Source organism: Penicillium rubens, assembly GCF_028828025.1.
Source record: "Penicillium rubens strain IBT 27055 chromosome Unknown utg000001l_segment0_segment0, whole genome shotgun sequence".
NCBI classification, from domain to species: Eukaryota; Fungi; Ascomycota; class Eurotiomycetes; order Eurotiales; family Aspergillaceae; genus Penicillium; species Penicillium rubens.
Window position 1 is genome coordinate 1262570 of NW_026890599.1, and position 13518 is coordinate 1276087.

Here is a 13518-nt window from a genome sequence, read left to right on the forward strand (position 1 = left end):
CTAGTAACTTTGGACGTGTTCTGCTTCCTCACTGGCTGCCCTGTCTTCCCATCGACCCTCTTAGCCAATCAACACTTCAATCGTGGCAGGCTGGTAATTACCAGGCACCAAATACGTCAGGGGTGATCCATTCCGAGCTCTTGACCTCTGACAAGTTCCCCAGAGTGTAGATCGGTTGAAGCTCAATGGGCTATACAAAAAGAAGTCAGTCGCCCTCAATCAACTTCATCATCCAAACAGCCATATCAACAACCATTGCACTATTGTCTTTTTCTATACTATTGTTCTTTATCTTTTTGTCTATATCCTACTTATTGTCCTTATAATCTGCTCACAGTTCAACACTGTGTGCCTCACGCTTTCTATACGTATCTCTTCATCTTTACTCTTTACCTCTACCTCTATCTCTATCTTTCTACTTCGATCTCTTTTAATACCCTAATATCCCTCTTGTTCACCTCCTACTCAATCCTCAAACCACAAACCATTCCTCCTACTATTCCTACTATTCCTACTATTCTTCCATTCACCATGCCACACAAAGTGAACAACTCCAACTCCACACTAGCCAGCAGAGGCAGCAGCAACGACCAGGTAGCCACCGAAGTCCGGAATCTGAGTATGTCAAGTCCACCACATCCCTGTCCCGATCTCCAGATCCAGCCCGAGCTAATGCAAGACCCTAGCAACCAATCCCATCCGCAAACCCCCGGTGGTCATACACAACAAGGGCGGCCGAATCTACGACGAGACGCGGCCGTCTGACTGGGACAAACAACGCTGGAAGTAGTTGTTTCTCTACTTGGCACCACTTGCCTACGTGTGCATTGCCTCAGTTGCTGCATACGTAGATTGGGGTCGAAGGAGACGCGGATAAATGGTTCATTTTACACGCGCGTTACAAACACGAAAAAGAGGTCCAGACCAAAAGAAAACCCAAAAACACCCAAAAAAAGAAAAGTGAGGCGATGATCGACAAAAGATGATTTGGGGAGATCATTGGACGCCAATGTCCCCCCTTTTTTTCGCTCCCTTTCTCTTTTTTTCCCCCCTGACCAGATCGGGATGTCGACTTTATTTCTTCTGATCTCTCGGATTCTCGGGACTGTGCCGTTTTCCCTTTTTCACTCTGAATCCCTGCGTCTCCCCGGATTTTCGCGTCTCCACTCTTCCCCTTGTATCAGTATTTTGGTCCGGAGGCGTTTTGCTGCTTCTCTCCCTGGTCTTCTCTTCTCTCTCTCTACTCTCTACTTTCTACTTTCTACCCTTCCAACTCTACTGGTTACTGTTGAATACGTGTTTGCCTCTATGCATTGTTACCTGGCAGCTAGCTGCATGGTCATGCTGTGGCTAATTGGGTAGACACCCTCTTATTTGTTTTCTTTTGTTGCGATGCATAGCGTGGGTATTATTGGATCTGCTGGATCTGGATTTATTGCGAATGAGCGAAATTGTATTCTCAGGAGGAATATCATTATTTTATTATCTAATCTACTATTCACTTTATTCATGGTTCTTCTATGTCGAAGGAGATATAAATAATTGGATTGCCAATTCACGTTCGATCTTCTTTTTTAAACATATATGCCTTCCCTGGCATTATATTGCAAATATATACCTAGATATATCCCAACCCTTATTCTGTAAGCAAATCGAAAGGAAGTTGGCGTCTTTTCAATTGAAATATAGTCTTAGTTGTCATTCGCACAAAGTTGGTCCATTTATTATACAGATAAGCCTCGATCACAGTAAAATATATACGAGCCGTTGTCAGACCGGCCGGAGTAGTAGTAGAAAGTATAACAACAGAACAGAGGGCTAACAGGAGCAATATATTCCGAGCAAGGGAATCATATCGAAGCTGATAGCCAGAACAGCAGCATAGAGAGCAACATGTTGTTTCCGCGTGTTCATTGATGAGATTGGACTATGATTACGATGCAGTAGTTCGCCGACGGGGAATTCTAAAAAAAGAAAGGCGAGACCACAGTACTCTACAAGACCAAAGACTACAACTCTACAGTATCCAAAAGGTTCACTGGGAATGGGATATAATTCAGGGCCAAGCGGCAAAACCGACAACCCCATTCTCAGATCCAAAAGAGATAAAAGAAAAAGGCGCCTGGCGTCCCGTCCCCAGTATTGGGTGACGGCAGACGTCCAAAGCATATGTCAAAGGCTAGATACAAAGGAAGAGGAGAGCAGAGGGAAAAGAAAAGGCACCTTTGGAGTCCAACCAAATATGGACTCGGTGGCCTTTCCTCCCCAGAAGACGTATAATTTTTTCCGGGTTTTCACACTTTTTTTGCTTTTTTTTGTGACCTCTGAGCCTGCTCTCCTGGCACGTGAGACGACCGGATGTCATCAGACAGGAGGCAGAATCATGCACGTTGCGTATAAGAGCGAACATGAGGAGCGAGGCACATGAAAAACGGATTTGGAGGGGATTTTGAGGGTCAAGTGGTGCGATTGGGGAATGGGAGTGCGATTGGGAAGGCAGACAAGCTGCTAAAGATCGTTGAGGGCAGGGGGGGGGGGGGGGGGGTGGGGATATCAAAAACGCAGCACCAATTGGCGCGCAGGAATACAAAGTGCCAAGGGTGTATGGTGTTCCTTGACAGATAGAAGAGAAGTTAATATGACGAGGGGAGTGGAAAAACAGCAAAAATGTATTCTTGAGAACAAATAAATCAACATGGCTCGCGCTCGCAATGCTAGATGGTTAAATCAAATGCAACTGATGACCCAGGAATAATGGGTATAGGTAGCAAATGGGTATGCAATTTTTGGAACATGAAGTGAAGGGCTGGTCTCGACCCTGGTTCTGCAGAATCAGAGCCGAATGCAAAGCGTAAAGGACGAAAGTGGATGTAGCTGAGTTCGGGGAATATGGCACAGGTGGACAGCTGATGTGGCGCATTGAATATTAAGATGGGATATCGAGGTGAATCAATGCGAAATCAAATGCTCCTTGGAGACATTCTGGGAAGATGAGAGAAATGAAATCAAGTGCTGGAAATATGCGCAATGACCAAATAACAATTTGGATTGCTGTTCGTTCCGTTGTTTCTATTACATCCCACCCTGATAGGTCTGGCCCATTCCCATGTGGGTGGGTGCCATTGGGAACTGCTGGAGTGCTGCTTGCTGAGCCATGTACATAGCCTCCTGCTGTTGCTGGTATGCTTCGCTGTTCATGTATTGCATCTCAGCGGATGGCGCGGGGGAAGGGGAACAGCCATGGTGGACAGTGGGAATTCCGCGGGTCATATCGTGATTCGCCATCTGTGCATGAGCATGCACAAGGGCCTCGTTGTCGGGCGTGATGGGAGGAGTGAGGTAACCGTGAGGAATAGCTGTCAACTGCTGGGACTTCTGAGGGGTGGCCAGGCCAATCTCCCCATTGTACGGCTTGGACTCGATAGGAGTCTCGACCGGAGGGGTGCAACGGGCGTAGGTTGCCAACGAAGCCTGGCGATTGAGGAAGTGTTCCATGACCTTCGAGACACGAGAGTAGTGAGCGGAGGCGTACTTGCGGGCGACAACGGTGGAGGGCTGGTGCAACTGCTGAGACAAGGCAACAAGAGTCATCGAGTCATACTGCGATGACCAATGAGTGTGACGGGGCTGCGGTCGGTTAAGAATGCAGCGCGACAACGCAAGAGCGGCACGAGCGAGCTCAGATGATAGCTTGGCGACAAAATCCCGGTGGAACAAGGCGATCTCCAGGATGTACAGAGCCATGTGTTCCACCTCGGGGTCGTAAGCATCATCCAGAACAGCGTGCTGCAAGAAAGCATCCACAGTCGGGTGTCCAATGGACCAGCCAAGGGTTTGAAGGACATGCCATTCCATCTGTGTGAACATATCATCATCGTAAAGAGAGCAGCACATCGACTTCAACTCCTTGATAGTGGGCACACGATCCTTCTTGTCATTGTACTTGGCCGCAATGAGTAGAGCTGCACAGCCAACCAACTGGTAGTGACGCTTGTAGACCACACGCTTGGAGCAGTATCGGTCTAAAAGGTTGATCGCCAAGAACAAGGTGGATGGCAGAAGCTGGAACGCAGTGTGGGCCTCAATCAAGAAGTCAAGAAGGTACGGTCGCATGAACCACTGGATCTCGGTTTGAATGTCAATGGACTCGACGTCGGGCAGGGTTTGGTTCTATGCGATGATAAGGTTAACAACTTGTCAATCTCGGAAAGGTCAGATCTGATCAAACTTACATCCATTTCCAACATGTGACTCAGGACATCGTCCCGAAGCTGCTCACTTGTGAGATTAGACAGTTCATCTGCCATAACATACTGACGCTCACGAGCCATCTGCTTGTCATGCTCCTGCTTCGCCTGCCGTTCTTGCCGAATCCGACTTTCCATGCCGTAGTCCTCTTCCACGAAGAAGGTGGGACAAGGACGGTAGTTGCGATGGTAATCCATGATTGCAGAAGTACTTGGATCAACCGAAGTGTGAAGCACAAGTTGATGTATGAGCTTGGTTTTGCCGAGTTTCAATGAAAGGAAGCCTGAAGAACAGGTCGATCAGGCAACGACGGAATTAAGAGAGTGACAGTCGTGGTATTAGTGTAATGGAATGAATGACGGAAAGGTTGTAACGATTAATGAGTGGATCAGCGTAAAACAATAGTTCGAATGCTGGGAAAACGTGGCCGGGAGGTCCGAGAAGGAAGTATTCGAAGGTAAGGCTGAAAGAAATTAATATTAGCGGAGGCCAGTGTAAAGAGAAATGATTAAAAGATTGTAACGTCTAGGTGACGGCAAAGCAAGAAAGCGTGAAGAGGGGAAAAGAACAACAAAATAGAATGTAGAGATGTATGCTGATACCCATCCAGGAGATGGAAAGGGTCATCACCCCCGGAGAAATACTAACCCAGAAAAGAGCCTTCAGGCAGAGGGCACAATGCAACCCTTACCGTGACGGCAAGACTGGCATCTAGGCAGGAATGATCCGGTGAACAAGGATTCTGTTGGATACCAACGAAGAGATGAAGTACGAGTCAACGTCTTCACCCCTAGGCTAGTGCTGCGGAATGTGGAGTGCAGAGGAATAACCCTATGAAGGGGGCCACGATCATCAGGGGGATGTCTCGGTAACGGAATGGTTAGAACTCACACTTCACGAATTGATGAGTTGAATGAATAAGGCTCAGTGAAGAGACTGATGAAGAGTTTCTTAGATGGAAGAAGTGCTGGTGTTTCAAAGATCAAATCCACGTCGAGAGGAGACAAGTGGTTTTTATATCAATGAATCAGATGAACCAGTCCTAGAATAGGCAACGATGTCAGTCATGTTTTCATTAATAGTGCATTCACAGCAGTCAACGCCCCAAGGACAATGGCAATCAACGATTGACACCAGTCAACGATTTAGTGCAATGAGGTATGTGGTGCCGTAGCCTGATCGTCGCCCTGACATTCGGCATGTCCAGTAACAGTATGAGATTTTCGTCGACCCCTTAAATATTCCCACGCCTGGAGATATAGAAGCAGCCGGAAGAGCTTGTTGGAGCCTGGCGAGACATTGCATGTCAAGCAGAAAGATATGCATTCCACAATTGTAATTGAGAATATAATTTCCCGTCTGCATGGACGGCAACCTTTATTCGCTCAATAAACCGTTACCCCCTATATCTGGCTCTCGGCGTGTGTTGTCTCGGAGGAAATGACGCAAAATCGGAGGTATATGATGTTGGGGCTGCTGTATGCTTGGAACATGGCCCTGAGGCCATACCAATTATGTGTGGTGGGCCAATTTTTCAAGCACTTTGGAAAGGGACCTTTTTTCATCGTGTGGAAATTTATTGAATCTCTTGGTTCATGTTGAGAAAATTCGAGTATCCGTTGCTCGTCTATCCATCGGGGCGTTCCGACATTGACACCATGCACACCTCAAAGTACCAAAAAGAAAAGAAAAAAAGGATTTCTTACCCAAGTTTTAAAGCTCAATGTCAATCTGATACCGAAAACGAATTCGTATCAACACAGAGTCAATCTGAATGGGTTTCCTACGCTGTCGCTCGTGTAACCGGCAGGAGCTGGAACAGGAGGGTCCGAATCGTCAAAGTCCGAGGATCAGGGAGGCACCGGGCGGACAAGGAAGAAGGTCGCCGTTTGAGTTAACAAACGTCGAATTGGAAGGTCAAGTACGATGGTGAAATCGACTCGACTTGAGTGCTAGTGCAGCGGGCCGAATGAGATTGCGTCGACTGGAATGTCGTCGAATCTTAACTCAGCCAGTAGACCAGACTCTGTCTCCGCAAGATTGGCAGGGGGAGGAGAGAGGAGGGAAAAAAGGGAAGAGAAAAGGGTATGAAGAAGAGAAGGAGAGAGGTACAAGGAGGAGGTTTTTGACTTTCTCTCTCCAGGCGGGTGTGGGAGGGAGAAAGAAGGAAAAGGAAGAGGTTAAGAAGCTGAGACGGAGATACACAGCTGGGTTGTATGGTAATCCACGAGACAGAGTGGAGGCTGAACATTTGAAGGTTAGCGTACAGCGTACAGTAAATTTACAGTCTCCATAATTTACCAGATATACAGGGGAAGATCGGTAATTTTGATAGGTAACTAGGGCTTCTTCTCTGCAAGGACATAAGACAGGAGTTGAAACCTGCAAAACTGCTTGAAACTGTATGTTGTATGTACCTACCTATGTAGGTAGGTAGTTATTTAAATGTTTGGTTTCAAAACAGGCACAGGAACAGATACCGAATTAGGATCATACAATATGCTTCACTAGTAAAGGAATTGAAATCAAGTACTCGAGTATTCATGATCCTACTAGTAGTACTACTATACTACTAGTTAGTACGTAGTATTTCTAGAAATCCGATGTCTCGCATATATAACTTTGAAACTCGAATGTTGCGTTTTCGACCGTATGCCGCGACCCAGTCATTTTCTTAGACTAGTAATTTGAAGGAGTTTCTTCGATCTCCGCTACCGAGACATTTCAACCTTTTGAATGTTTCCCCCTGCCTTTTCCTCTTGAAATACTTTTGCTATTATATCCAGAATTCTCCGAAATTCTATCGCATTTCCCTATTCTAAAAAGACAAGTAAAGAAAGAAAAAGAAGATAAATGGGGCCAAGAACAACCGCAAGTTCCGGCCCCGAAAAAGCTCCTGATCGACAAGTATTAAGGCCAATCCTCAGCCATTGTTGGCTCGTCATCCAGCACCTTGGTTACTAGTGCTGCAATGGGCTGGAGTGGCTCTCTCTCTCTCTTACTCCATACGAAGCCTCCGATACGGTCGCGTCCCAAGGGTCTCCTGCGGCCTGTAGTGACTGGTCCAGAAGCCTGGGATTGCCCTGTTGACTTCATGCTTTTCCCCCCATTTACCTCGGGGCTTGGCGTGTCTATCCTAAATTGATAATCCGAGCCTCCTTTGTCTTGCATGGGATCTTACTGTCCTAGTCCATATGTGGGGTTATTTCCATTCGGTTTCCGGTCGCAAAAGCAGGTTCTCGTAATTTGGCCCTCCACGTTTCCCACAGTTCGCTTTCTCGTTCGAATCAAGAACCACAATAATCAATTCCATTCCTGTTTGGGTTTCTGTAATTTAATTTTGTACTTTACAAACTCATCCCTACAGCATCTCCTGTGACACCGGAGATGTACTTGATTTGTCCCCAGCTTCTCGACCCGAGATAAGGTTTGTAGACGTCTCGACTCATCAAGGTTGACTGGTTTAGCCGTGAGAATGCCAGCCTTTACTCCGTGCTGGACTCATAAATTCTCCAGGCTGATCTCTGCGAATCACACCCCTGTTGTTCTATGCAATTGCGACTCGGAGCTTTTCACTATCTCTCCCCTTACTTTGTCCCCTTCCAATGCCCAAATTGGATGAGAACGCTCTGTAAGGTCCCCCAGGGATTGATCTCAACCACTTAATCCCATATCCACTGAGAGGTATCGATCATCATGCGACTCGGCCGTTTCTCAATGACAGGCACAGGATGCGTACACATCAAATTACTCCGTACGGAGTAAACGGATACAATTGATCGGTCTATACTACTCCGGAGTACGGCGTAGTGCAGCTTGATATACGACAGCGCATAAGGCTCTACATATTGTACGGAGTAGTGGATCCGTTCGTTTCACTTGCTCAAGTTGTTCAAGGAATGCGGATCGAACCATTCGTTGACGCCTTTTCATTTAAACCGGGGTTGACAGTTGCCGAAGCAATGATCCCCTATCGACAACGGAGTATTCCCGCCTCGTGCAGCACTAGCAGGGAAAGAAAGGGGGAAGTGATAAGCGATAGCCATTAAAGGGTGCTGTCGGGACTGTACAACGTAGCAAAGCAAGGGACTTGAATGATAGACACGGCTAATATGCAGAAGCAGATCACAAACACACTTGCTCTGCAAATTTAGTTCCTTGTAGAAACTCACATCTCATGGCATGCCAGGGACTATTGTTGTCTCCGACCATACCAGCATTTAAATTAATCGCCAAGACTTTGATAGTAATACTACGGAGTAGTCCAGATAATTGCGCAGTATCTCTTCATTCTTAATAACATGCGTGTCAGCTACGTAATAAGAACATGTCGAGCCCTCACGCCTGTTGAGGCATTTTACCTTTATGAGTCTGGCACCGTATATTGTATATTGCGTCAATCAAGTTTCGACACCTATGCACTCCCATTTAGGCGAATGCCTATTTATGCACCTGGGTACTCCGTACTCCGGATTCTTGTTAATTTGCATACATAATCCATGTTATTTGGTAGCATTACCTAATTTTGTATACTACCTACTGTTGCCTACTTAGGTAGTTCGCCCCTAAATGGCGGGGATGACTTGTACTACCCGGCAAGTGAAAAGAATATCAAAGGACAATTATTGGGTTTCTGTCCCACCATCCGCCGAGGTACAAACCTGATACCCCGTACTCTGTACGGGGTAAAGTCCCCTGAATCCTTCCAAGAAGACAAACTCGATTGGACTAGGCACTATCTTTGTAAAGCGGTCCAAGGAAAAGGGGCTCCGTGGGCAGATTACGGAGTTGGCCCATGCAGCAATTACGTGGTCGCGATGGGGCACATCCCACTGCAGCCGCGCACAGTCTCAGGATCAAATTAGTACTCTGTACGGAGTCAGAGGTACTGTACATGTGTCCACAGAGCTTGCCTAGATGGCTTGGAAACTAGTACCTGGCCGATGCGCTTCCGATGCGCCCAGCCGGCGTAGTGCCGCACCTCCTGGAAAGGGGAAGAAGAGCCTTGCAAATCTATATGTCAGTCTTGCCATATTTATCTTCTGGCCCATGTCTCGCCCCATGTTTCAAGCACCGGCAGCATAAAGCATCCTAGAGGATGACTGCAAGTTTAAAGCGCGCGCATATGGCGATGGGCATAATTTGAGTCTGGACTTGGTCTGGGACGCCTATTGGCCCCGGACTCTTTAGCTTCCCGGGGCAAATTAAGTTGCGATTTATCTATTTTTGGGTGTGAATTTGAACCCCTTATTTATTTTAATCACAGGCATTTTGCTTAACATGGCTCTTTGGATGGAGAATTACTTGTTTGAAGCGCTTGAATAACTTCAAGGGGCACTTGGTCCTTGTTTGCCGAGTGTTTGGTAAGTAAAGCCTAACTAGCAAACACCCAGCAATGCAAGTCAAATCTTCAAGGAGGTGCCCACTTGTCTATGAATGATCGAAACTTAAATGGCCTGTCATCGGTTGGTTTTCCCGGTTGCTGCACGATTTCGTTCCGATGGGGCGCCGTATACAGATGTGGTTTCCCTTGCTCATGACTCTGCAAACCGAGAGACAGTAATATAACCCTTCGATTACCCCCCACGTTGCTTATTTCACTTGCAGCCTGCGATGTGTATATTTCGTTCTGTAAGGGGAAGAACCTTCTACTATACAACATACATATTGTATTCCATGCTACATAGGGAGTTCATTAGTCCAGGAGACCCATCCTCTGCTTCTAAGCTTGTGATATATATATCCCGAATGGAACGATTCCCTACCACGTCGTTTGTTAGAGAGCGGTGCGGACTGGATATTAGATATCCCATCAAATCATATACCAGCTACATGTTCTGCATCAGGTTCTATCACTACCTGTGGTGATTGATATATTGGGTAGTCATTTCCAAGTGGATACTACGTGGATTCTATACACACAATACGAGCACTATCTAATTTATACTTGATATCCCATATTGATACATTCCATACTCCATATTCCATACAGAGTATTTGAAAACCACCCGAGACTTGCAGTAGTCTACGGAGTATACAAAACACCTATAATACAGCCCACAGAAAAACCTAGCAAAGAACCCCGATAAAAAACCAAAGTGTGGGATCCGGTCCTTTTTCTCGCCTCGCAGATGGATCCGAATGATTCCACTCCAATTACCTAGGTAATGCTCTCCGACATCCACACGCCTTCTAAACCATGGAACCATGGCAAATTCCGAGCACACAGTAGCGGACATAACCAAAACTCCACATCCACCAACGGTTATCCCAGGGCCGTGCCGGGATATATCAACCATGGTACTATTGGAAAAGATCCAATGCCCACCGTTTTTTCTTTCCTGTTCTCCGGTGTTGCAATATGGATGGTTCTAAGATACGTTGTACATATGTCCTGCAAATGTTCAAGTTCTCTTCCGCCCCGCCATGTTTAATAGTTTTCCGCTCCACCGTCTCTATGTGGAAAAAAAAAAGTGAAGTGGCGGAATTGTGGATAGCGCGGATACCTTACGCACAGAGAGGTTGAAATTTGTGGCTCTGTTCTCGGATATGTTTCTTAACGTATAGAGTGGTCCGGAGGGCTTTAATGGCTATAGTTATTTTCATATTGCCTAGATAATCTTGACCCTTAAGTACTGCTTAGATACCTCCTAAGCTATTTTTGGCATTGAACCTGAATTGCTGTCTAGATAAGCAAATACATTGATTCCCATATGAGACTCTTCGGGGTTGTATATCGTGACGAAATCCCACCTTTAGCATACATGTATGTTGTACATATTTATTTCGGTGTATCGGGCAAAAAACCTGCATTCTTGACCGGTGAAAAATTGATGTTTCGTGGCCCCTCTGCGGGGAGTTATATAAACGTCACAAAGGTGTTTCTGTGTTTAGTGGAAACAGCTCCACTATAGAGGTTTTTTTTTCTTCTTCTTGATCCTTAAGCTGCAGAAGTTTCCTGGGTTGTTGACGAGGTGCATGAAGTTCGTATGAAATGCCTGCAAGCCCTGCAGCTAGTATAAAGCAGCTGGGCAGTGCCTCGGATTTACGTACACCTAATTTCCGAAACTTGGAAAGTCTCCCCGGAGTACGGAGTAGTTAACCGCGCATTACTCTAGTATCTGCCTTCATAACACCATTTCTCGAGTCTGTCGTGAATAATCAGACTCGCCTGCAGAAGCTTTATGAAGCTCCACCGCGAATAAGGACGATGCTAAGTATCAACGCGGATCTGGAATTCGAGACAATATAGCCCTTTTAGGTATGGTTCACATACAGCTGGACTGGGGCAGCGGAGGCTCAAACCATGGTTAGGCTGTTTTTTTCACTCCCCTATTCCCCGCCCCTTTTCTTTGTCAATTTTGGAGTCGCCACACTGTCGTCATCTGGCCATCTTCATAGACAAGGACAGGGAACTTGTGAATTCTCCTAAACTGGATCAATTGGATCAATTGGCCTACTCTATCTGATTTTTTACTCGCAAAATTTCTCCATTTTCGACAAGGTAATCGGAGCTGCAAGGCTGTTCATTACGTCGCTAAACCTGACGGGGCTTAGGGCATAAAATAGGTTGGGGAATACCCGTAGTGTAAGGAAAGAATAAAGGCCCACTTTGAAGCTTTACAATTTTAATGTACCGGTTACTGTACATACATACAAACTTACCAGCCTTTTCGAAAGAGGATAAATTGATTAACCAAGCTATACTATTTGCTGCCTTGTACAGAGTACTTTACACAGTAACTTCCAATGTTGATGTGAACCTTGAACCCAACCTAAAGGTAAGGTTGGGAAGAATGATAATAAAGCATCATCCTGTACCTACCTAGGTAGCTATAATCTTAGCTGCCGCCGCTTTTATGAGGGCGCTCAGAGTCTCCAACCTTATGAACGAACGCTTAGTGAGCGCTCGGTGAACACCTGTGCGCCATGTGCCTAAGTACTTTAGTGGTACTCGGCATAGTCCACGGAAGACTATGCCGTCATTGCCAGGTTCGCGTCCCACACTTCCGCGTTCTCTTAACTATAGCGAAATCTACCAAAGTTTGCAGAAAGATGTACAAACCGGGTTCAAAGTTTCTATGTTGTAGTCAACTGTGGAGATAGACACGGGGTTGGCCGCTCGGTCACCCTTTGCTTAACGAGACAATTTGCTTCCCATCTTGGCGCGAATCCCAGCAAACTCTCGTGTTCATCATTTCGGATTTGTGATGATGTTTATATTGCCGATCTAGTATTTTTCGCTATCCGAGGCAAATCAAAACACTGGCCTACTTACGTAGGTGCCCTCGGTCTCACCAAGTAGAGTCCAATGGGGAAGGTGCGATGGAAAGCCAGATTGGAGCCAATCGTGAACTTTCATATACGTAAGTTCACTAAGCCCGGTCTATGACCTCGCCATCTCAGGCGCAGCAGCACGCGATTGCAAGAGGCGCAATTAGGGGCTACCGGCTTGGCAAATAATATCACCCAGATCGCCTACGTACAATGTACGACATACGACGGACGATCGGGTCTGCCGAAGAGTCCCCACCGTGGGCGGGATGTCCTCAAGATCGCGGCCCATCTCAGCTGAACACGATACATATGTGGACCTGGCACCAGCCTCTTATGAAAACAGAGGCAATTAAGCACACGCACATGAGGGGCAATCTAATTGAGTTCGATGACCCGGGGTTGCGCTGATTCCTTCCAAGCCAACCATAAGCCCGGGGGATAAACCGACCAGAGTCTACTTTGCACCGAAAAACAACACGAATGTGATCGTGCAAATCAATGAAATGACGAGACAAGCGTATATTCCCCAACACATATCCGAAAACCCAAGCGAACTATCCATCCAATGCGCCCGGGTTGGGTCCGAGCCATGCTGACAGGGGTGTCTCCAATAGCCACCCCGCAGCTGCTGCCTGTAACCGAGTGAAATCCCACGATGCCCACACAAGGAATTTTCCCCTTGGAACTGAATGTTTCATGACAGCATGGAAATACAACACACTCAAAATCACACAACGCTCACGAATGATCTCAACTACTCGGTCAGGCCCCCCGCAGCAGATGTCAGACACCGGTCTGTCTGAGGTCGCCTTATCCGCACTTTGATTCGAGATCGTCCAATGACCATGTGCACATCCATCTCAGCGTCCCCTCCCTGTCTTTTAGCTCGTTCGTGCTCATCCAGTGATAGGTTGTGATAGCAATCATATGTGCATTGTCCGCTAGAGAGCCAAGGCGTCGTGGCCTATCAGAGAGTTTATTTGCAAGTTTCTC

General features: G+C 46.6%; 2 protein-coding genes across 2 annotated transcripts; one reads left to right on the forward strand and one right to left on the reverse strand.

Annotated features, from left to right (window-relative positions):
- Positions 1–531: 531 nt before the first annotated feature.
- N7525_000516 (uncharacterized protein) lies at positions 532–790 on the forward strand (the record flags this gene model as incomplete). Its single annotated transcript, XM_061211596.1, has 2 exons — positions 532–619; positions 687–790. 2 exons carry the CDS (start codon positions 532–534, stop codon positions 788–790), a joined length of 192 nt encoding a protein of 63 aa, XP_061070822.1.
- A 2282-nt stretch (positions 791–3072) lies between these two features.
- On the reverse strand, positions 3073–4445 carry N7525_000517 (uncharacterized protein; the record flags this gene model as incomplete). Its single annotated transcript, XM_002562276.1, has 2 exons — positions 3073–4170; positions 4233–4445. The coding sequence occupies 2 exons, from the start codon at positions 4443–4445 to the stop codon at positions 3073–3075; spliced, it is 1311 nt and encodes a 436-aa protein (XP_002562322.1).
- Positions 4446–13518: the final 9073 nt, after the last annotated feature.